The 25,992-nt window shown below is 41.3% G+C and overlaps 1 protein-coding gene across 8 annotated transcripts in view; it reads left to right on the plus strand.

Moving 5' to 3' along the window:
* hspa12a (heat shock protein 12A) overlaps window positions 1-25,992 on the plus strand; it is a 250,044-nt gene that overhangs the window by 159,820 nt on the left and 64,232 nt on the right. For all 8 annotated transcript variants that reach the window (XM_059653031.1, XM_059653030.1, XM_048551007.2 and 5 more), the window contains one exon: window positions 21,293-21,375. In XM_059653031.1, coding sequence (XP_059509014.1) covers window positions 21,367-21,375 — 9 coding nt within the window. In that variant the 5' untranslated portion in view covers window positions 21,293-21,366. The remainder of the gene's footprint in view (window positions 1-21,292; window positions 21,376-25,992) is intronic.

Raw genomic sequence — 25,992 nt, forward strand, 5'->3', positions numbered from 1 at the left:
GAATGAAGAGAAAAGCTTTTAAAATTGATTCTGTTAAGAAAAGATATATTTTGAAAAGTTACCATTTCAACATGTTGAAAACATACATTGGTTGAGGATTAGTATAGATGTGTAGTGGGTGAAACCTAAGCAAATTGGGCAATGATGATCAACTGGAAATAATTAGGTTTGGAACGATGTGATGATGATATCTTCTGTTCTCGGCTTTGGAATCATAGACAGTTGTTAACTTCTTCTGCTGATCTGAGTTTCCTGCTGTTTGGACTTGTCTGACTACATGGTGCAGGGATAATTTATCAAGTAATCTTCCTGATTGTTTGCTTACTTTCCAACTCGTAGGAGTCAATGTTTTACTTTTCTAGCTGGTATATATTCCATAGGTGATTTCATCACATTATCATGTATAACTTGCAACTTGCATAATTGTGCAATTTATCATGTAGATATTGAAAATACCTACATTTCTTACAGACCATACCATATTGGCATGGGTACCATACAGGAACAAATAATTTTGGATGACTCAGAGCCTGACCTAACAGCAGAAAGATAGGTCCACAAGAATGGACAAGAGGAATTGTAGAATGGTAATTGCCCAGGTGGTTATTGTGGAGGATAGGGAATTTACTTCTACTCCACGTTGAAACTTATTGGGCTGAAACTTACCTCTTTTGGCTAAGACAACTTGCATCAAGTTTTTGCAGCAAAGGCTAAAGAATTGCCTCACTTTCCCACTTACTCACCTCATGAATTAGCTAGGTTGCTCCTATGTACATCATGTCTGATCCCAGCAATCTTACTACATGCCGTTCTTAGACAGCTTGCCATTTATTGCTGAAAGATTCCTGACTACAGTGCCATTTTTAAAAGGCCCTTGCACCCAGGTGACTGCTGGCTTTCTGGAGCTGCCTGGCTTGTTGACAATACTGAATCTGAACATCTTGGAGGTTTGGAAGATGGAAGATGTGATTTTCTGAGAGGATCCTGGAGGTCCAGTTGAGGGGTGCTACAAAAGGAAGGAATCCTCTTCCTGGAGGACCAGCAGAGGAGCAGGCCCTGGCAACATGGTCAGCAGTTGCCACTCAGGTTAGTGCCATCTCTAGTGTGCAGAGCAATAGCTAGCAGTGTCAAAAGAAGGTCAGTGACCTTCTGTGCTTCACCATGTTAAGAAACAAACTCTCCTCAGCCACCTCCCTGAAATCCAATGGCATGAACATGTCTTGTTCCTCTCGCTTGCATTAGGTTTTCAGCATCAACCCCTATGCATAGGCCTTATCTGTGACCATGCTGTGCTCCCTGATGATGTAACAATGCCTCAAAACAGCACACAACAGCACAAAACGAGGCTGTATGGGGTGACGATGGCCTTAATATTTGGCTCCTCACCCACTATGAGGAGAAAATCCTGGGAAGACCAGGTTGCTTCTGTGAGAATGTCAAAATATCCATGTCCTACCAATTGCAAAAGGTTCACTCTTTATTCCACTGCAATTCTCACAGTAACACAGCAGCCAGCCTCAATCATTGTCCACCATTTCTAGCTGCTGGCCACAGTGCGTTCTAGCTCTTATGCTGTTCAGGTATTGCCAAATCTCCACCAACTCCACAGAGAAATGGCAATTTCCACCCGAGCCCACTTCCATTGTCCTCTGAGGATGAAAGTACGAAGGCCTCCAGAGGAAGCATCAGCAAGTCTGCCTCCTGCACCCCCGCACCAGCTTAGATGCTACCACCTCAGTGGGAACTTTAGGCACAATCTGTTGAGCACCTCACTGCGACAGCTCTGCAGCTGGCAGAGGAAGAGACATCCCACGCTGCTGGCACTTGGAGGACTGTCAGAGACCCGCTCCTGCTCAGGCCCAGGCAAGAGAGGCCCATGTGGTGTCAGTAGACAAGGACTTTATCCACATGTGCAGGGAGGAACAGAAGCAGCAGACAGGAATGTGGGGCTCAATGGCTCTCCTTGCCCAGAAGCTGTAGCAGAACAATGAGTGTTGAAGCCATTTGGGTGTCTCTATGGACGGATTGGCACTGCCATGGAGAGCCCAGAATGCTCCAGAGCTGATGGAAAGGAGCTGCCCAGGCTGTTCATCACATGAACATTGATCCTCGATCCCAAAGGTATGATGACAGGACAGGAAACCTGGTGTGCATTCCAGGTACCCCTTCCTCACAAGGAGTCAGGCCAGAGTAGAAATCAGATGCAAGTCCCTCAGAAGTTTCACATAGTGCTGGGCCCTCCACTGCCTTCCTACGCTCTAAACTTCACAAATTTACATCAAAGAGGGTCAATTTTCTTTTGATAAGAAGATCCTTGACAGGTTCGGTATGTCCTGGCACAAGGAACCAGGGAGTCATGCAACCAAATTTGCTGCATCATATGGTAGCAAGAGGAACAATGCAAGTACCTGACATTGGATCATGCTGATGCCTTTAATGGTCCTCTTGCAACATTGACAGCTACACTCTTATACAAAACAATGAGCTGTTGGCATGAAGTGCAACAGACAGGCCTGGGTAATGCTTTAGGAGAATAGGGACCTTGCAGATCTGTCATGTACAATCCATGGAACTTTGTGCAGTGTTCTTTCCCTTTAAAAGCTCTGCATTATCAATTAATACTGCAGCCTTCTCCCTCTCAGTCTGAGTTGGGTATCCAACCTGGCGTGTGTGGTTACAGCCATTTTCTTCACTATTGTGTATTTTCATTGAAAGAAGAAATGATTGCTGCCTAGCTGGTAGCTTCCAGCCTCTGTCTGAACATGGTGGTGATACACGAGATGCGAAAATCCACATCCCTTTCTTGATAGCTTATCCTGTAAATTCCACAGATTTCACTTCTCCCCAGGACTCTACCCAACCCATCTCCTTGCACCTGCAGCTATCCTCCCCAACCCCAACCCCTGACATATGAGGTGACTATGCCAAATCTGGGCAAAAACCACTATCCCTTGAAGCTGACAGTGGGCCGTCTCTTTTTTGCTGCATGACCCTCTTGCCAGCTGTGCTTTACCATATCGTCTCCTTACTGAATTCATCTTTCACAATTGTAATCCTCCCTTCCCAGAGCCTGCAGTTCACAGAACTGAACTCAACCTTGCCAGGGCCTATTCCTGCAGCGATGCCACCTTCACCACCACCACACCCCTCTCCAGTCTCCTTCCCCTTGCTCCTCTGGACAGACTTGATGGACTGACCATGGCCCATGCCTTTGAGCGACCTGACTAGACAGACCAGACAAAAAGTGCCCAGACCCCTGACCAATGCCTTTCCACCACCTTGACTGCATTAGCACACCCATCAGACTGGCTGTCTGTTCCCTGTCCCTGCACCTCAAAGATGTGGAACCCCTGAGCAGAATGACTCCAACCAGAAGCCTGGCTATATCCAACCCCCAGCCCTGATATCAGAGACTGCCTTTGACTTATTGTGCTGAGACCTCCTAATAGCTGATACCATGGACTTTGGTGAGAACTACTTTCCCTTGAAATTGAGACATGGTGTTTGCTTGCTGTATCATGCACTGTATTTGCTGCAGAACCTTCTGGCACATGTTGCAAGCATGAGATTGATATAACACACAGCTGTATAACAAGATATATGTCTCCTTGACTGAGTACTGCTGAACAGCAAGGCAAACAAGGCCTGGGTTTTGTGAGTTCACTAATTGGTATGACAAGGCAAAGCAAGTAATGGATGATAAAAGAGTGCATGTTGGTGCTGAACAAACAGTGTAAGAGTGGAAGTAGTAGCGTTGAGAGACAGCCTGGTCTAACCTGTGATCTCAATGCCCATCCCTACTGCAGCTTTTCAATATTGATTGCCAGTGCACCTTGCAATGCCTATCTGTGCTGCTGGAACACAGTGTATGATGGCAGTGGAGAGATACCATGATAGTCATGAAAGGTTGGCAGATGCATGTCCGAGGATGAAGGGTGCTTGCAGCTAGAGCCCACAGATTGTGCCCTAGGCTGCAGTTTAGCCATTGCCACAAGAAGGGGTGGATACATAGGCATCAGAGCCAGGCTCTGAGTGGCTTTCAGCCGCCACTCTTTACGCCTTCCATCCATACTCCTGATCATTGCCAAATTTGGACAGATTGAGGGCCACGTAGCGGTCTCAATTAGTGTCAAAACTAATTCCTGTGGTGTTGGGAAGGTGGTCAAGGTCTTGATGCTAACCCACCTGATTGTCTCTCCCTCGTGCCACCTTCCCCACTGTATTTTTGGGAGGGAAGATTCCATCCAGCAGTTTATGGCACCTTACTTATAACTTGTTCCATTATTCATTCATCCTGTTATGAACAAAATGTAAAAGCTTAACATTGTCTTTATACTTCCTTGTTATTAAATGCTATCTTTTGATAAAGAAGTTGATTATTATACCCATTGCACAGCTGTTGCACCTTTTTGGTCAAGTGCAGTTTCTAGACATCAATGTGGCATTCTGAAACAGGCATTTGGCCTTTGCCTATGTTAATAAGGGGTCTAATGCATGTTTAAGCCCCTTCCGAGAAATTGGACCTTCTTGGCTCAGCATTTCCAGGTTTAAAGACTTAGTACAAATTCTCAATTTTACAATTTGTGTCCTTGGTTTTCAAATCCTTTCACAAACTTTCCCAACCTAATCTCTGTAACCTCCTCTAGCTATACAACTCTCCGAAGATTTCTGCATTTGTCCAATTGTGGCCTCTTGTAAGTTCTGAATTTTATTTGCCTCACTAATTAGCAGCTTTGCTTGGAGCTGTCCTGGATCTCAGCTCTGAAATGCCTCCATCCATCTTTCTATTTCTATCCAACCTCTTCTAAGGTGCACCATGAAAAGCTTCCTCTTTGACCAAGGTTTGGTGATGTCCTTGTTATTTCTTACCTCCATCCAATATGGATTCTGTATCTTCTGATTCAAGATCTTTTCCCACTATCGTACTCATGATATCCCTTTCCATCAAAGCTACTTCACCCCCATTCCTTCCTGCTTGTCCTTTCAAAAAGTTGCATATCCTTGAATATTTATTTTCAGCTTTGATATCCCTGCAACTGTGTCCAATAAACTCTACTTGTACTGTTAATTCATTTTATTTTTTTTCTGAATGCTATATGCATTTAAATAATGAGACATTCACTTTGTTATTTTGCTATATTTTCCCTCTTTGGCTGTAGCTGTTGCTGTTTTTCTATGTTTGTACACTCTGTTCCTTCCTTTTTTATATTGCCTCTTGCTTCCAACTTACATTGTTTTGTGCTTAAGTGTTATTAATTAATTGTGTATATTTTATGTTAAAAGTAAATAAGCTCACAACATGTTTGTTATCAACCCTGTAAAGAAATCAATAGCTGTCTTGAAGGCTAACTGAAAACAATTGAATGTTGGAAAAGTAAACAGGCAATTAGTTTATAGCCTTCAATGCTTTTAGAGTTCACTGAAGAGATCTGAAAAAGAGAGCTTTTTTTTGGTTTCTTCAATATACTAATGACAGATAATGAGATTAGCAAGTCAACGGGAACAAATAAATTCAGTTTTGATATTTGCCCTGTTCCCAGGCAAAGAACTACAACTGATAATAGTTGAGAGTGTTAAACCCATCTGAACCTTCATCATTGTGGAATCTAAAAGTTTTGAGGTTGACTTGAACTAGCATTGGACTGCTGCCTGTTAGAACAGTGGCCAATTGTCATGGAAAAGAGCTTAATCCTATAGATGTCAAACTTCTCTGGTGATCTAAAGAAAAGGAAGTAGAATTTGCATACACTTTAAACCAGGCACACGGGTCCTACTTATTCACAGTCGTATCTCTCATCCATAGTCTAATAAAAGTTGCTTTAAGTCAAGATCTTCTACTGACATTCATTGCCACAGAAAGGTTGCCAACATCATCAACGGCATTCAACATAACCATAATAAAGTAGATTTTCCGGAATTGAATTGGAAAGACCATTTTTATGTTTATAGCTACACTAATCTTCAATGAAGAAATTATGCTCTAATTAGCCCGACCAAATGATACCTTCTAGACTGCCTGGAAATAGGGAACTGGTCAACTCACTTTAGTTAAATAGGAAGCTGTACTTATTCTGCTCTAGTTGCACTATAACTATAAATCAGGGTGAAGCTAAGTTTCTAAATTCCATTTTACCTGAAAACCTTAACTGTTATAAACCTTTTGATTTGATTTATTGTTGTCAATGTTCCTAAGTACAATGAAAAGTTTTTTTGTTTTGTGAACACTACGGGGAGATTGTAGACGCTGAAACAGAGCAAGACATACAAGATTACAACTGCATAGGAAGTGCGCAAAAGCAAGGACAATATTAGATTTGAAATTAGAGAGGTCCATTCAGCAGTTTAATAACAGCAGAGAAGAAGCTGTTCTTGAACCTGTTGGTGCTTTTGTTCAAACTTCTGTATCTTCTGCCTGACAGAACAGGTTGGAAGACAGTACTGGGGTGGGAGGGGACTTTGATGATGTTGGCAACCTTTCTGTGGCAATGAGAAGTATAAACGGAGTCCGTGGATGGGAGATTGGGATCTGTGATGGTCTGGGCTGTGCTCACAACTTACAGTCATGGGCAGAGCAGTTGCTGTACTGAGCTGTTTTAAACCCAGTTAGAATGCATTCTGTGGTGCATCTGTAAAAGTTGGTGAGGGTCCTTCTGGACATGGTGAATGTCCGAAGCGTCCTGTGAAAGAAGAGGCATTGCTATGCCTTCTTGACCATCACATCTGTTGAGATTTCCAGGGCATATTGCTGGTTATCATCACTACTAAGAACTTTGATGCTCACCACCCTCTCCACCTCCTCTCCATTGATGTAAATAGAGACATGTCCACCTCCATTCGTGACCGATTCTTTTGTGTTGCTGACATTGAGAGAGATATTGTTATCATTGCACCATGACACCAAGCACTCTATCTCCTTCCTGTATTTTGACTCATCATTGTTTGATATCCAGCCCACAATGCTGGTGTTGTCAGCAAACTTGCAGATGGTGTTTGTACAAAATTTGGCTACACAGTCGTGAGTGTACAATGAATACATTAGGGGATTGAGTATGCCTCCTTGTGGGCCGTTAGTGTTGAAGACTGTCGTGGAGTCAGTCAGTAAATAAAGTCAGCAAGAGAGGAAACACATGCAGACACACAAGGAGAATAGAACATAGAAAATAGAACAATACAGAGCAGAACAGGCCCTTCGGCCCTTGATGTTGCGCCGACCTGTGAACTAATCTAAGCCCATTCCCCTGTGCGAATATGCGAACTGTACACAGACTGCCACTCAAGGCTAGAATTGAACTCAAGTTCCAGGCACTAATGAGGCAGAAGTGCTAATCATCGTTCCATCTGTAATGACACTTCTACTAATTGTTTTCTCAATACACAGCACTGACCTCTGAAACTGTCGACACACCAATCCAGACTTCTGGAATAATCAGGATTTTACCAAGTTTCAAATTTGCCTTCCAGAAATGCAACCATTTCCTGAATGGAATTATGATTTCTCTATATGCTTTCATGATGCACTCCCAATACAAGTTAAGAGTTCACTCAACACTGACACGTAATGTTTGTAGCTTAAATTGTGTGTGAAGGCCTAATCAGACTCTGAACCATAGAGCTCAGGGAAATCATAGAATCCCTATCATATGGAAGCAGGCCATTCAGCCCATCAAGTCCACACTGACGCTTCAAAGGGCAAATCGCCCAAACCCAACCCATTCCTATAACCCTGAATTTCTAATCTACACACCCCTGGACACATTGGTATGGCCGATCCACATAGTTTGCTGCAGAACCTTCTGGCACATGTTGCAAGCATGAGATTGATATAACACACAGCTGTATAACAAGATATATGTCTCCTTGACTGAGTACTGCTGAACAGCAAGGCAAACAAGGCCTGGGTTTTGTGAGTTCACTAATTGGTATGACAAGGCAAAGCAAGTAATGGATGATAAAAGAGTGCATGTTGGTGCTGAACAAACAGTGTAAGAGTGGAAGTAGTAGCGTTGAGAGACAGCCTGGTCTAACCTGTGATCTCAATGCCCATCCCTACTGCAGCTTTTCAATATTGATTGCCAGTGCACCTTGCAATGCCTATCTGTGCTGCTGGAACACAGTGTATGATGGCAGTGGAGAGATACCATGATAGTCATGAAAGGTTGGCAGATGCATGTCCGAGGATGAAGGGTGCTTGCAGCTAGAGCCCACAGATCTGGCACATGTACGTAAACCGCACATCTTTCGGATTGTGAGAGGAAACTAGAGCACTCGGAGCAAATCCATGCAGACACAGGGAAAACATGTAAACTCCACACAGACAGTTGCTTAAGGATGGACTCAAGCTCAGGTCCCTGGCACTGTGAGGCAGCAGTGCTAACCACTGAGCCACTGTGCCACTCTAAACACAGTGAGATTGTTGCTCACCTCCTGGGAATCTCTGCTGTGTTGTAGTGTTAAGTTGGGTCTTACTCTGGTTTCAAACCGCAGTGACACTATAATAGGCGTCGCAGTTAGAATGTGATCACATCCTTGCAGGAGAGTGAACCAGCCCAAAATAAAAAAATCACATTTCCAGCAGCAATTTCTATTTTTGTTTGCATCAAATTTCATTGGACATGAAACCAAGCCAAGTCACTAAATTTAGCTTTCTCACCACAATGAGAATGAAATGGAGAAAATTTTAAACTCTCATAACTGGAACTAAAGAAGTCTGCTTGTTATTATTACATTGATATTATTGAATTTAGTGACCTTTTGCTAATGATATTGGCCTATAATTTTTCTTTCTTTCCTTCACTTGAGTCAATGTTCTTCACCAATGGCAATGGAAGATAGAGAAATTTGCTAACAGCAGCAGCATATCAAGTAGAAAATGGAACAATGAAATGCAGCAGCTGAAGCTGTAATAATGTTCCTAGGCAATGCAAAAAGGCAATGACTGATTGGGGACAAAGATTGTCTTTGAAGAATTATTTGACAACACTTAATAGTTGAAATGTAGCAGTAAACTTTACAAAGTGGAGTCATTCTCCCTGCTTCTCTAATTACATAAAACCAAGTTAGTTACTTGCAAAAGTTAAGTGCTGTTGTAATTTTCCACAACGTATTAGTTGTTGTTGACCAATATGCAGTATTGCAATAATTTGGAGCGAGTCCATGTTTGAATATTGAAAACCTGCAATATTTTCTATTCATAATGGTTTTTGAAAACTAGAAAATGAACCACAAAGTGAAGTACCAGAACTGCGACACCTGCTATAGTGTCACTGCAGTTTTGATGCACTGATGCTATTGTGTTCCATGTCAGTTAGTAAATACCTCCTTTCCTTCGCAGGCATAATAGTTGTATGTTTTAACTGTTTTCTTTATGAAAAGCGTGGGGCATTTAAATGAGCAGGGGCATGAAAACAACTGTTAGTTTTTTGGCCTTTTAAAATTTTATATTGGCATATTAGTATGATATGGATGTATTAAGGCAATGGTTTATGTTGGTATCGTTAAGTATGTCCTGCTAAGTCTCAAGCGTTTCCTACGATCAATTCAGCTGATAATTCTAACACTGTAAAACTAAGCAAGGTTCTTGATGCTGCGGTTGAAGTTTCATCCACTATTTCTGTGGATCTCTACCTGAAGTTTCTGTAGTCAAGGGGAGAACTCCCACTCGCAACATGCTAGTTATATATGTTACTTACTTCTACTTTTCATCAATATACTCAGCAGTGTCATGTCTGTACTGGTACTGTACAGATTGACTTGTCATATTATGGAGCTAAAACTACACCCTGTGCCTCAACATTAGGATGATGGTATGCTCCCAGCCTTTGTCTTATAATCTTTCCTTATAACTGAAGAAAAGAAGGTATTTTGTATTTTACACAGCAGCTTTCATATTCCTTGTGACATCCGTAACATACCCCAGCCAAGGAATGACTTGGGAACTGTTGTCACCACTATTTCTGTGGGACAGTAGTTACAGTAGATTGTTTTGAAGAATGTCAAGGTACTATGTGGTGCATCAATTCACAGCAGGTACCCGGAATTTCCTCAGAGCTGTACCACCTTGATGTGATAACTTTGTTATAGAGTGCAATGAATACTACTCTGCTAATATATCTCTGCGACATTCATGTTGTACTTCCCACAAAGTTGCAGCAGTGAAGCATGAGGAGCTCTGAGACAATTGCCCTCTTGCTTAGTATTTTCATAAGTCTATATATCTGCACTTAATTTGAGTTATTGTTCTAGTCACGTGGTGCTATCAGACACTGTTCTATTAGAATGCAGGTCTGGATATGGGAGAACTCCGCCAATATGGTATGCACTACCTTCCAACTATGATGAGGCTGAAATTTCTTGAGTTTATATTTTAAAATTATTTTTCTGGAATAATGTCAGCATGGGCTTGTGTCCTTGCTGTGACAGTAAAGATCTGAAAGCCTGTGGATTTATTTTACTTGTCAATTATAAGAGATGTTTCTAGAATCTACAAGAGCTTTATAATCAAATTATTCATGATAATTTTACAGAATTTTATGTAGTTAATTAACAGTACACCCAATGAATAGAAAGTAATTTCACAGCTAGCTCATGCTACTAAAAAGCAATTTTCTTTGATTGCGTTGAATGAAAATAATTGCTATTTGTGATCAAAGGGATAATGTTTAAATAGGAATTTGTTTTGGCCAATTAGTTAACATTCTTTTAAGAAACAAAAAGTATTAACTGCTTGTATTTTCAAGTAATTAGTTTTTAATTTGCAATTCATGAGTGATTTACGAAGTGTGACAATCACTAAGGTGCAACAGAAACTGAAAGAAATCATTAACAAAATACCTTTTGACAAAAATAGGTGAAATCACATGAATTTGTGGAACTATTAGGAGGGACAAAACAAGATTCTTTTGGAAAAGCTAAGCTTTCTTTGCAATATTTTATCTTTTGTGAGTTTTGTCTCATGCAGTTAATTGGAAACTCATAAAAATATGACTAAAGCCTTAATTCAGTTAATTGGCTTTTAAGTCTGAAATTTTTTGATATGCATAGTCCTCAAATGTCAATGTCAGCACAGCCCGGAAGTTAAATGTCAAATGGAAGTGCCATACTTTGTTGTTATGTTTAAAGTGAATTGTCTTTATTTATGAACTAATGCAATTCCTGTGGACTTCCCAGGAAGTTCTGTCACATGAATCATAGGGTCAAGAATGGAATGTATGCATGGATGAAGTGGAAGCCACAAGGAGGCACGAAGTCCAAGGAGAAATGGGGATGGCATAATTTGATTTCTAGATTTGGTCCATAATGAACATTAATGTTTTCTGGGCAGTAATGCCAATATCATAGCCATTCTGGGGCTGACCCTGAAAGGACAGGAATCTGTGATTGATGCTATTAGCAGGGGTGTTTCCTAAGAGTGGCAGAAATGCAGGTCCTATTGAGGGTAAACCAGAAGCTATTTTTCTAATCAACCTGTTCAGAAAGAGTAAACCAGAATAGCTGATTGTAAACAGATGATGCTCATTGGAATTTATATTGGTTCCCTCTTGTGGCACAGTGACAGTGCCCCTGCTTCTTGACTGGGAGGCCCAGATTCAATTCCCAGCTACTCTGGAGCTGTGATGCTTAGAAATATACATGAACAGGCTGATTAGAAATATATATGAACTGGGTGCTGCATTCAGGCCTGTTCTAGGGTGTCCTTGGAGATGGGCATGTAACATCTACCATGACTTTCAATGCTTTTAGAAAGAAGTGGGCACCACAGAGAGTGGAGAGCCTTATTTCTCCCTCAAACTCTATTTTGATTTAACCTGCACCTCCCCGCTTCCTTCCTATCTTTGGTGCTATTGCACTGATTCTGAACAGCTATGTAGGTAAATTGATCAGTTGGAAACATAGGTGATTATGTGATGGTGGATAATGGTGAAAAATAACACATTTGGTTTGGTGGTGAGAGAAAGACTGTTTGATTGTGTGTGATAGCACTTCTGAATTTAACAAGACTAGGCCTGTGTCCCTATGCCTGGACCAGAAGGCCTGGCTTCCAGTCCTAACTGCTCAAGAAGTGTGTCATAACAACATGCCTGAACATTTCTGATTAGAAAATAAACATGAACTGGGTTATACCCCAGTTGCGGAGCGGGTGACTGATGGACAGGGAGATGGTCCTCAAGATGAAGTTGGAACCTGGTGTTTGCGTTAAACAATAGCCTTACAGAAAAACCCCTGTAACTCCCAGCCTTAATCATGGTGAAGTTTTTGCTGCATATTCCTCCATGTGGATGGCAGTTTGGCAACATTTCTGGTTTGACGCTGATACCACAAGTAGTTCTTGGGCACAGGCTGATAGCAGCAGTGTTTCCTGAGAAAGATTGGAGTTTTCACAGACTGACACTGATTGCCCAGTGGCTGAGTGATTCGCATTGCTGCCTTACAGTGCTATGGACTTGAGTTCAATTCAAGCCTTGGATGACTGCTTGTGGAGAGTTTGCACGTTCTTCCTGTGGCTGCATGCTGTGGTTTCCTTCCACAGTCCAAAGGTGTGCAGGTTCAGTGGATTGTTCATGATAACTTACCCTATAGTGCCCAAGGATTTGTAGGCTAGGTGGATTAGCCATGGTAAATGTGGGGTCATCGGGTTGGGATCTGGATGGAATGTCCTTTGGGGGATCAGGGCAGACTTTATGGGCTGAATGGCCTCTTTTCACACTGTAGGGATCTTCTTCGAGCTTATGTATGTGAGAGTCTCTGTCAAGCTGCAACTTGAATATTTCCAGGTAGACAAGTAGCCTCTGAACCATTGGCATTAGTAAGATTTATTTATTATGTTGCATGATATGGTCGGGAGTATTAGGACAGGATTGCACTGCACACGGAAAGCTAGGTTCACAATGCATGTAGCACTTGCAGGCATGTTTCAGTTTCACCCAGCTGAGTGTAAAATGCTATTGCCCTTCAAGGGCTCACATCACTCTCCTCTCCCCCACGGATCAAATCACTTTACTGTGCCCACTCTGGGTGTGGATTCTGCATTTTTATCTTCATTGAGTACTTTTTATTTACAGCATTCTTCCTTGTATTTCAACTACAGAGTCCATGTGGTAACAGTATTTCCACAATATAGCTGAATAGTTTGGATGAAGTGACTACAAAAACGATACATTGCCCACGTTAGGGTTGTATGTGGCACAGTGTTTGACTTGGAGGGAACTTAAAATTAGATTTTGTGTCATGATATGCTGCTCATCAACATTTATTGTTTGCCCCTGCCTAGACATGGACAACCTTATTTCCCTTTCCTTTCAGTTTATAAGTATACACACCACATTGTGGCATACAGCCAGGCAGTAACATGACACTTTCATCTCCCAAGAGCTTCAGATGTCCGGTAATATCAACACAGCTACTCATGAACACCCGTAGTGTCATATTGATACATTCTGATCAATCTGCTCTGAGATGTTATCGGATACCTTCACAGCAGGGCCTGGACTTTGGGCCCTGATCCTAGGTCTCCTGGCTTAAAGGTAGGGACATGATAATGCCATATTGGTATCTAGTACACTGGGCACATTGAATAGAGTGGTGGTATTTTTTAAATTCATTCATGGAACGTGGACTTAGCTGGCTGGGCTGTCTTTTATTGACCAACCCTAGTTGTCCTTGACAAGGTGATAGTGTGCTGCTCTCTTGAACTACTGCACTGTGTACGTGCTACAGGTTGACACATTGGTTGCAATTAGGGAGAGAGTTCCAGGATTTTGACCCAACAACACTGAAGAAACTGTCATATATTTCCAAGTCAGTATCGTGAATGGCTTGGAGGGGAAATTGCAGGTGACGGTGTTTCCATATATCTGCTGCCTTCTAGATGGTTTAAAAATTGTTGTCTAAGGAGTCTTGGAGAATTTCTGCAAAGTACCTTGTAGATGATACACACTGCTGCTCTTGAGCACCAAGGCAGGAGGAAGTGACTGTTTGTGGATGTCGTGCCAATCAAGTGATTGTTGTGTCCCAGATGGTGTCAAAATCCTTAAGTATTATTGGAGCTGCACTCATCCAGGAAAGTGGACAATATCCCAATACACCCCTGGCATGCCTCATAATTAAGTGGACAGGTCCTCAGGAGGCACCTTACCCTGTGCACGGTTTCTAGCCTATGATCTGCTATTGTAGTCTCAGTATTTATATGGTAAGTCCAGTTCATTTTCTGGTCAGTGTTTAATGTCCAAGACGTTGATAGTTGGGGATTTGGTGACGACATTGCCATTGAATATCAATGCATGGTGGCTAAATTCTTTTTTGTTGATGTTCATTGTGTGGCAGAAATGTTAATTGCCATTTTTCAGCCCAGGTGTCAATATTGTCCAAGTTTTGCTGCATTTGGACATGACCTAATTCAGTATCTGACAAATTCATGCAATCAACAGTGAACACCCCATTTCTGGCCTGATAATGGAGGGAAGGTCATTTGAGTAGCAGCTGATGATAGTTGGGCTGAGAACACTGTCTAGGGGATTTCCTGCAGAGATGTCCTGACCTTCAGCAAGCTGTTTTCCTTTGTGTCAGGTATGACTCCTATAAATGGAGAGTTTGCCTCAAATCGTTTTGACTACAATGTTGCAAGGGCTGTTTGATACTACAGCCAGCATTGATGTTAAAGTGCAGTCACTCTCACCTGACATGATATTCCAATATGTGGGAAAGAAGGTATAAATACTGGTCATGCTGACTGATATGTCAGTTATCTGTGTTAAACAAAAACACATTGGCTGATGCTCATTTGAAAAGCCAGATCAGGCTCAGTGGGATGAATGGCTTCGTTCTGTACACTAATAATTGTGTGATTCTGTGATAAACTGGGAGTGAGCCAGAAAAGAGATAACAGCTCGGTGCAGTGACAATCTTCAAAAATATCAACAAGACTGTCTATAAATTGCAGCAAGTCATAGCAGCTGCCACAGATTATTGCATTAGTACGTACCAACGTCTGCAGAAAGGGTCAAATCACGCTGGAATACCTTCTTTAATTTTACTCCACTTCAGGCGAAGCTGTATCTAAAATACCTTTTTAAAAACAAGCTCACTAAGGGGAGGAAACAAAGGAAACAAAAGTTCAGTCCAAAAAATTGTTGCAAAGTTTGTTAGAAACAAAGAAATGACAGGAAATAAAAATCAAGCAACTCAACATAAAACAGAAGTCTGAGCCACCTAAAGAGCTACTTTGCACCTGGGACTTGCTATATTTTTATTCCAAACATATGCTCAGGAGGGGAAAAAAAAAGGCAAGGCAATCAGGTGGGGAAAGCCATTTTTAAAAAAAGTTAATTATTCAAGTCTGCAGTCATAAAGCCAAGACTAAATGGGCAGCTATGTTTTGAGCTCACTAAATAGACTACAGACTGTCAATTGCCAGTTGTCAAGGGCCAGGAGTGCTATCACCCCTGGGGGGGAATCGGGTGACAAGGCAGGGGAGCCACTAAAATCAAGGAATAGCAGGGTATGGCAGGTCAGATTGGTCCACTAGGCCATCTGAGCAATTTGCCAACCCAGGGACTGGATGCAGAGAGACTTGCTCTACATTGCCTTAAAGCAGACAATTTAAATATGTTATTCCCAAATTAAAAGGCTATTTCACCTGCCAAAGGTGCTAGCTAATGGAGACATCTTCTCAGTGGAAGCCCAGTAAGGAATGTTTCGTTGGTCACGAGCAAGAAAGGCAGCATCTGTGGCCCCAACCCAGAAGCGGTTTGCTCTCCGGCATTTGTCACAGTCCGTTTTTAATATTTATATATATCTGGCTCAGTTCCTCCTGGACACCACACTGATAACCACCTCTCCTAGTGGTGATGCTGCTGAAACTTCAGCCTTGCAATTGTCCCATCAGCATCAGAAGCCCAGCAGCCCACCCAAATCATACAGCTACTTAGCAGGTGACCTGCAGTAAAATTACCAAGGATGTCACTATACTTGCAATAGTGAGGACTTGGACAATCTAACAACCAAAGTTCAACCAAAGAATTGCTCCAGATTCTGCAACCTCCTGCACCCTATTGCCTGTCTTCTATTAGTAGCCTGGAAAGAGATGTGTTTTCTATGTGTGCCACACTAATGAATATTTTGACAGTTTTGATCAGAACGGGCTGCTCTTAAGGCATATTCAGGTTCCTTTGGCATGTTGGACATTTCTTTAGGTTGGTCCAAGGATAGTTTAACATTAAAAAGTTCCTTTTGCTGCGGCTCCAATGCTTCTGATTGTGAAGTTTTCTTTTACAATTACATTTAATCATAAGGAAGAATAAATGAACTATTGATGTAAGTAAAATAGTTTTTACTGACTTTTTGGTTACAACATATTGACCTTCAAAATATTAATAACACATAACTCAAGCAATATGGAACTGATTGCAGGCAGCGTATCTGTATGACATTTCATCAAATTTCTCATTTATGATGTCAGTACAGTACTGTACTATTACATTGCTAGCTGTCTTTGATCTGTTATCTTGCGTAGCAATCAACGTCAGAAAACTTGACTTTTTCCAAAAAGATTTTCCTTTTGGTCTTTTTTCCCTTCCCATCAATTTCTTAAAACCAACTTGTTTCATGCAGGAGTAGCAGCCACCATTACCTCCCTTAAAAATGTCATTCTTCTGTTATGCTTCTTTTCCCTTACCTCGATGGCAATGGACTGTTTGGCTCGGGAAAGCTTCACAGCTGAGAACATATCAACATTAAAAGTGCATTTTATTATGAGAGAGGATTTTTTTAAAAAAAGTTAGTGTTTACATTCCAAGTTCCAACTTTGATTTGTTTATCTGCAACCAGTTTTTGAATTAAAAAAAAAGTAAAATTGGCAGTCAACATCTGTTCAAGTCAAAAGAGACACAACTGTGGTGTTTGGAGGGAGTGAATACTTGTCTAGACTATGAGGCTCAGTTTTCTTTGGGGAAGTACAATTTTGAAAATGATTATAGTTTGCACTCCTTTGGAATTTGTAGTTACCAATAATCTTTGTTGCAAAACATTAAACATTATACATTTTAATAATGTAAAACATTATTCCATCAGATCACTTTAATTTAAACATCTGAAAGTTGCATCTTGAAACATTCAAGCAATTTGTCAAAAAAAAAATCACTGCTTTACAATCCAAATTTAGCACAATACTTTTGAAAGCCTAAGTCAAGAGGAAGTGAACAGGAAATACAGTATTATATTTCTCCAGCTTCAAAGACATCAAAATGAACCCATGTATCCACAAGCAGGAAGCATTTGCTGCTTTTAACTCATTCGTCACAGCTTCAACCACTAACCCTTTCACTAACCTAATAACTCGAGCAAAGTTGAAGAATAGATTGCTTTTAGTTTTGGCAAATTTTTATTGTTGCTAAATTCACATGCTAGAAAAGGATGAGCAAAGGTGGTTTTACCTTCAAAACATGTTAACAGTATGCTGCCAGCAGTGGTCAGAAGAAGGGGTACAGTAATATCCCTCAGCCCAAGCATTCTTAGTTCTTGAGAGCTGAATGCAGTGCACAACTTGGACTTCATTTTTAAAAATTGGTTGGAGTTACACACATGCACAGAAAATAAGCAAAGCTGCAATTTCAATTACTTATAATTATTGTAACAGCCAGGTGAACAGTGTTAAAATGGCTCACCATTCTTTCCACAGATGATTTGTAAAAGAACTTGTGTGTTAATTTAAATGCTGCGATGTAGGGGAGATAATCATGCAAGTTTTAAAACATGAAAGAATGTTTGTGGGCCTTAAAACCTGATGCATTAAAATTAAATTCAACTTGCACGGAGCAGTAAAATATTTTCTAATTGACTGTTGAGAGAGATTATTACACTCGTATGGAGCAGGTGAGACTTAAAACTCAGGCCTCTTAGCTCACAGGTAGGGACACAGTGCCACAAGAAACCCACTCGGAAAGCAGCTTACATGGACAAAGGAAAGGTTGAATTGTTTAAGCATTTCCAAAAGTTCAACTTGTATGAATTCTGTATGTGGACAGATTGAATGGTTTCAGGTTATGATTGATTTTTCGAAAAATCAATGCAGAGAAAATTTAACCGTGACAACCTTCACAGCCTGTGGCAGCTGATTGAAATTGAAAACGTCGCCTGTAGTGTTTGCTCAGATTTTCAGAATTGCAAGAAAGACCATTTAGCCCATTAGACATAGGAGCAGAAATTAGGCTCTTCAGCCATGCAAGTCTGCTCTGCCATTCAATCATGACTGATAAGTTTCAAATATACTCAATGACTTGGCCTCCACAGCCTTCTGAGGCAGCGAGTTCCATAGATTCACCACTCTCCAGTTGAAGAAGTTTCCCGTTATCTCCGTTCTAAAAAGTCTTCACTTTACTTGAAGGCTGTGTCCTTGGAAACGTCTTTCCAACATCCACTCTGCCCAGGCCATTCAGTCTTCTGTAAGTTTCAATCAGATCCCCCCTCATCCTCTAAACTCCATCAAATAAGAGACCCAGAGTCCTCAAACATTCCTCGTATGGTAAGTTTTTCCATTCCTGGGACCATTCTCATGAACTTCCCCTCAAACTTCCCCAGGGTCAGTACATTCTTCCTGAGATAGGGGGCCCAAACTGCGCACAGTACTCCAAATGTAGCCTGACCAGAGCCTTATAAGTGCATCCCTCCTTTTATATTCAAGTCCTCACAAAATAAATGCCAAAGTTGCATTTGCCTTCCTAACAACTGACTCAGCCCGCAAGTTTACCTTGAGAGAATCCTGGGCTAGAACATCCAAGTCTCTTTGCATTTCAGATTTCTCAATTTTCTCCCCATTTAGAAAACAGTCCACGCTTCTGTTCCTCTTGCCACAGTGCATGACCTCACACTTTCTCATGTTGTACTCCATCTGCCACTCAGCCTGTAATTTTTTGTCTTTTGCCTTACTCCCTTTTTAAACAGAGGTGTCACGTTAGCAATTTTCCAGCCCTCTGAGACCCTCACTGAGTCTAGTGATTCCTGAAAGATCACCACGAATGCCTGCCCTATCTCTTCGGCTATTCCCTTTACTTGAAGGCTGTGTCCTTGGAAATGTCTTTCCAACATCCACTCTGTTCAGGTATAGTCCATCGGGTCCTGGTAGTTTATCCACCTTCAGGCTATTCAGTTTTTTTCCCCCTCGCACATTCTCATTTGTTGATGGCCAACATACTCAGGTTTGCCACCTTGCCTCTTTTGACTTTTTGGGATAGTACTCATGTCTTCCACATGAAGACTGATGAAATTACTCAGTTGCTGTGCCATTTCCTTGTTTCCCCACAACTATCTCTCCAGAATCGTTTTCCAGTGGTCCAATGTCCACTTTGGCTTCTCTTTTGCCCTTTTTATATTTTTGGCCACATTACCTTTAGTCTTCTCCTTCCTTAATTCTTTTTTCATTGCCCTCTGTTGGTTTTTGAAAGCTTCCCAATCCTCTGAATTGCCACTGCTCTTCACCACATATATGCTTTCTCTTTTGCTTTTATGCTGTCCCTGACTTCCCTTGTCAGCTATAGTTGGCTCATCTTTCATTTAGTATGCATCATTTTCCTTGGGATGAATTTTTACTTAATTTTCCTGAATTACTCCGAGAAGCTCCTGCCATTGCTGCTCTACGTTTTACTGCTAGGCTCCTCCCCCAGTCATTTCTCCCTCATGCCTTTATAGTTGCCTTTATTCAGTTATAATAATATTACCTCTGATTCTGTCTCTCCCTTTCAAACTTCAGAGTAAATTCAATCATATTATGATCACTGCCTCTTAAGAGTTCCTTCACCTTAAGCTCCCTTGTCAAGTCTCCCTCACTGCACAACACTAAATCCAGGATTGCCTGTTTCGTAGTGGGCTACACTACAAGCTGCTCCAAAAAGCCATCTCATGGACATTCCATAAATTCCTTTTCTTGCACTCCATTACCAACCCCCCTGATTTTTCCAGTCCACCTGCATATTGAAATCCCCATGATCACTAACTTTGCCTTTCTTACTTGTCTTTTCTATTTTCTGGTGTATCTTGCACTCTAGCTCCTGACTGCAGCCGGGAGGCTTGTACATAACTCCAACTATTTTTTTTTGGGCAGTTCCTCAGTTCTGCCCACGCAGATTCTACACCATCTGACTACTTCATTTCTTATTATTGATTTAATTTCATTTCTGACTGATAAGGCTACCCCATGCCCTCTGCCCACCTGCCTCTCTTTTCAATAGGATGTATATCCTTGGATATTCAGCTCCCAATCCTGATCCCCAGCTCCGTGATGCCCACCACATCATACCTGCTAATTTCAGTCTGCACCAATAAACTCAATTATCTTACTCCTTATACTACATGCATTCAGATATAACAGCTTCAGTCCTGTTTTAACCTCTCTTCTCACTTATTTATTTGTCTAGTGAGTTTGAAGTTTGATTCATAACCCTTTCCAAACACTGTGTCCTGTTTTGTGTCTGTGTTGGAGACTTTAATAATCTCTCTCTCTCTCTAGTTCTCCTTTCCTGTCACTTCATTCATATTTTTCTCCACAGTTGAACCCTCCTCTACAGATGTTAACTGTTGCTTTGTTTCCTATTGGGATAAGTTTTACCTTTCCCTTGCACCCCCTCCCCCAACTTTCTAGTTTGAAATCCAATTGGCCAGTCTATTTACCTTTTTGCTAGGACATTGGTTCCCAGCTTGGTTTAGGTAAAGAACATCCTACTAGGCTGCTTAGAAATCAGTGATCTTGAACTCTTTGCTTCTTTATAACTAGTAGTTCTCAATCAGCTGCATTCAATAAATATGGGAGTAATTTCTACAATTGGCCTATTTGAATAATTGTACTACAAAGTTGTTTTTAACACTTTCTCTGCTTGTTCACGGTAAGCACGGTGACAGCCACTATTTGAACTTGCTTATCAGAACAATCGGTTATAATTTACTTCTTCAAGTGCAATCAGGACACAAACTGAATTTGAAATCAAATTTAGAATAATTAGAGCCTTGTTCAAATAGGGTACAAAATCAAACTGACATTGTAGCCTGTTGGTAGTCTACAACAAGCCCATCAACATTCATAAAGAGAAGTAAGTTTGCATTTCAGGTATGGAGCCTTTAGCCAAACAGCAGTTCCAGTTCCTTTTCCATGTAGAAGTTTCACTTATAAACAAAATAAAACTGATTATTTCTCAGATTTCAATAGATTTATTAGAGTTACTTAATTTCATCTTGTCTTATTGTCCTATTTTCACAATTTACTTTTGAAAATTGAATCATGACCTAATGATGCTTATTACTGTCTCTACAGAAAATGTCTCTTCAACTTATCCATCACCAGCTAAAAGCCTGGGAGAGCCTGGTATTACCCCACTTAGCCCTTCAATGTCTCCAGTAAGAGAATTCTTCCTTACTTCTAAATTGCTTTTGATATATTACTACTCTGAAGTTTCAGTCAAGCAAAATTAATGTTTATTAATGATGTTAATCACAATCTGGACATCTACTTGGATATATGTTATGTTTATTGTTATGTTTTTAAGAGGTGTTATTCAGAATGTAATCAGTTGTTAAAGCTAGTAACTTGTTATAATAGTGATAACAAGTTAGAGGCAACTTGATAAAACTGAAATCTGAATTATGAACTTCTGAAGTTTTCTCATTGGTGGCAGTTTGGAAACCAGATGGTAGTCTCATAAACCCGACAAATGGCATATCCAATTATACAATGAGAGGTTTTTGAAAGTCTAAGTGAGAATATGCTAAAGGTGTAAATTGACTTAGTCTCTTATTTTCGTTATTATGCTGATTCTATGGCACTGAACCAAGGGTCCCCAGATCTATTACCTATCTTGTCCTTAGAAAACAGTTCATTTCAAGGAAAGAGGAAAACCCCGCATTTCTTGTAGTATCATACCATGCCAGTGGAGTACACTTCACATGCAGTCGTTATTGTTAAGATTGGTTGAGTACTGCTAGGGATTGGGAGTGGGAGTGGGAGTGGATATTGATGGGTAATTATTGGCCAGAACTTTGAGATAATCCATTGTCATGTTTTAAATTGTGTTGTGGAATTTTTTGAGTCTTTTGTTGGAAGTCTGTTTGGGGAATCTGATCTGATCTAAATAGACAGCAGTGTGGAAACAGGGCCTTTGTCCCAACAAGTCCACACCACCCCTTGAAGCATCCCACCCAGACCCATTCCCCCTATAACCCACACACCCCTGAACACTACAGGCAATTTAGTATGGCTGATCCACCTAGCCTGCACATCTTTGGACTGTGGGAGGAAACCGGAGCACCCGGAGGAAACCCATGCAGACGTGGGGAGAATGTGCAAACTCCACACAGACAGTAGTCTGAGGCTGGAATCGAACCTGGGTCCCTGGCGCTGTGAGGCTGCAGTGCTAACCACTGAGCCACTGTGCCGCCCTAATTTATTTATTACAGGCTGACTCTGTCAACTTTTAAAACTTGACTGAAATCAAGTTCAGATATTTCCATTACTGAGAGAGTCATTATGATTTTAAGCTTCTATCCAACAGCTTCCTTTTAAACCACTACAGGGTACGGTGACAAAACTGATAAATTTGTCAAGATTAAGGTTATTGTTTGCTTTGTCACTTCTTTCAAGGTTGAAAATCAGTTGCACTTACGAAAGCCATAATTCATCTTGATTCAACGTAGGAATTAGTCTGTTTAGCTGAAGCCTGAGTGAATGGTCAAGCTATTCAATTTAAATACAAGCACCTTGTGAAATATGTGATTGGAGTATTTTTCTTAAACATAATGTGTAAGATTTGCTCAGTCTGATCATTTTTGAGTGAAGATTTGTCAGTTTACCTTTAACTAATCGGCAGAAATTGTTATGTTTTGTGCCCATTTTTCAGGCATAAAACAGGTGCAGCATTTATTCATTTATCAGTGGAACCAACTGTTTCCAGTCTGCACAGGCATTGACCCCACTGTTAAATTTCTGGGCCCTTATTTTACTGTTTCAGGCTGACACCTAGAATAGTCCCTTGGTCCCTTTTTTTGAGGAGCAAACTAAGGTCCTGTTTTTCAATTGCTGAACACCCAATTCAGCAACGAACAGCAAGCACTATAGGCCGATGTACTAAGGCCTCTTCAGTGGTCATTCACCTTCTGAACTAAGGTAAGTTCATTTTATTTTAAAATAGAGAAGGTGCTGGATTCTACTTTGAAGTAACAGAAGTTATAATTGCTTCCTTCCTCCTTCTTTAGCCTGCTCCATCCCTGTAGTGGGACTTGTTTACAGGATGCTGCAGCAAGGTAGCTCATCATTGTGCTTTTCACTTGACCAAACTATCTGTGGAGGCATGGCCAGCGTAGGCGGTGAGAGCAGAACTGCCACATGAGTACATTACTTCCTACAATTAGTACAGCACATACACATTATTTTACTCTTTACTGCAGGACGAGCTAACCATGTTTGGTAACTTAATAAAAATATGTGCATCGTAACAATTACTGTATAGTGTCAGCTAAAACTCAGATGTAACAGTGGCCAGAAGGCCATAGATTTATTTCCCACTCCAATAACCTAAGCTCGCAATTTGGAGTAACACTCCCGTGCAGTAGTGAAGGAGTTCCAAATGGTAGAGACACCATTTTTAGGATGGTACATGAGATCATGGCAAAATCCGGCCTCAGGTGGATGCAAGCGATCTACAGTGCTATTTCCATGGAGAGCAGCACAGATGGTCCTGACCAGGTTCATCCCTTAACTCTTAAACAGATTATCCAATTATTGTTACATTGCGATTGAAGGACCTTCCTGAGTGCAAATTGGATACCATGTTTCTTTCATTGCCACAATTATTGCACCTTAAAATGTTATTCCATTGGCTGTAAAGCACTTTGTGAACACCTGAAACTCATGAAAAGTGCTATGAATGCAAGATCCATTCTTCCCTTCCTGTTTTAAATCCTGAATTAAATTCAAGGATGGTAGTTTGTGGAAGGGATAAATGCCACATCACTTGCTCCCCAACAGTGTATTCCTGGAAAAACCTATGCCCTAGCAGTGACCATTGAATGACAGCTTATTGGAACCAGGAAGCACTCTGGGTACTGGCAAATGGTAGCATTCAGCAAGGCTCCGTTCAGGGGTTGAGGTATTATGGGAGTACAAAATAGTAGAAGACTAGATCAGGATATGAGGTTAGGCATAGACAACAACTGGGAGCAGAGCAATTGCCAGGTGTAGCTAACATTTTACAGAGCAAAAGTTGAGGTAGTTTTGATTAAGATCAGACAGCAGAGCCAATGGAACATGGGTCTTACCCAGGGATCCAGGACAGTGGAGGTGGAAACTTTAACTGGCAAGATCTGTTGGCCAATCAGAAGTTGGCAGTTCCTCTGTATTCAGCAGTAGCACTCTAAGGTGATGGCTGCTGCCACCACAACACTACACCTTGGCTAGAGGGATACAAATGAGTGATGGCAGGAAGCGGGTACATGAGCCACGGGCAGGATGAGTGGGTGAGGCCTTGGCTCTGGGGTTGAATGAAGGATGCATTTGCTAAACTCTGAAAGACAGCCTAGCAAAACCCAGCAACCTCCTGGAAAGAGTCCATCATTTTCAGACACTCCTGAGCCGTATCAAGGAGTGTAGCATCAGGCAGAGTCAGCATTGCCTCTTCCTTTGCTCCAGCATGATGATTACCGTGCAAGCGCCATCCTGCCTTCTCTGACCTGTGACCTGATGTCCCTCTATGATCCTAGCCCTCCTATGAGTGCAGTACCACTTGTGGTCATTGTTCCCACTGGGGCTGATGGACTATCTGATTGGAATTTTCAATGCTGGAGGCCTCATTTGTGGGGGATGGCGAGGCAATAATAGATATTCAGAGCTTGGAAAGCACCTGATTCCATTGGACTACCCTCAGGGAACTGACTAGGCCTTTGGGAGTTCGGGGTTGTCCTCTGCATCCTTGATTGTTGATCTATACAGAAACTGTCAAATTGGAGAAGTATGCAGATATCATAAGATGGAATAATAAAAACTAGCTTCATAAGTAGGACATGCAGCTCTTTTACCATACTTCATTATTCAGCATGATCATGGCTAATGTTCTATCCCGATAGCGCATTCCTGCTTTTCTCCCTATACTTCTTGATGCCTTTTAAAGTGTATCAATCTCTTTCTTGAATATATTCAATGACTTGGTCTCCACATCCTTCTATGGTAGAGAATTCCGTTGATTCACTATGCTCTGAGTGGAGAATTCTTTCCACATCTCAGCCCTTAATGGTTTACCCGTACGCTGAGATTATGTCCAGTGGTTCTAGAGTCTCCAAGCAGATAAAACCTCCTCCCTATATCTAATCTGTCCAGCCTATTAGAATTTAATACATTTCAATTAGATTCCCTCTCATCCATCTGAACTCTAGTGAAGACAGGCCCAGTTGATTCAATCTGTCCTTATGGCACAGTCCTGCTATCCCTGATATCAGCTTAATGTGCCACCTGTGTACTCCCTTTGAGGCAAGTATGTGCTTTCTTAGATACGGAAACCAGAAATGTATGTAATTCTTGAGGTGTTGAGTATAGCCATATAACTGCTATAAGATACCGCTACTTCTGAACTCAAATCCTCTTGCAGTAAAAACCAATATACCATTTGCCTTCCTAAGACATCATAGATCATCTCACAAACCTCAATTGTCCATCCTGCCGTCACTTCATTTGTGGCCTAAAGGCCTCAGTGATCCCAGGCCTCATGTGACTTTTGTGCTACCAGCTGCCAGTGGAATGTGCCAAGGAGGCACTGAATGAACACCTTGATTTTAACCTGGTTTGGAACTGAAATTGGTGGTAAACTGTGAGTTCCTTCTGTACCTTCTTCCATGGTCCTATTCTACACCATTTGTAAATGCTTAAAACTCGCTAGATTTTCCATATCTCCCTGAAAGTAAAATCTGAGAAATCAATGCCGTCTTATGTTTTATTTTCCCCAACTCAGTAGCACATGTAGGTGCAATTGT

This window comes from Stegostoma tigrinum, chromosome 20, assembly GCF_030684315.1.
Source record: "Stegostoma tigrinum isolate sSteTig4 chromosome 20, sSteTig4.hap1, whole genome shotgun sequence".
Lineage (NCBI taxonomy): Eukaryota > Metazoa > Chordata > Chondrichthyes > Orectolobiformes > Stegostomatidae > Stegostoma > Stegostoma tigrinum.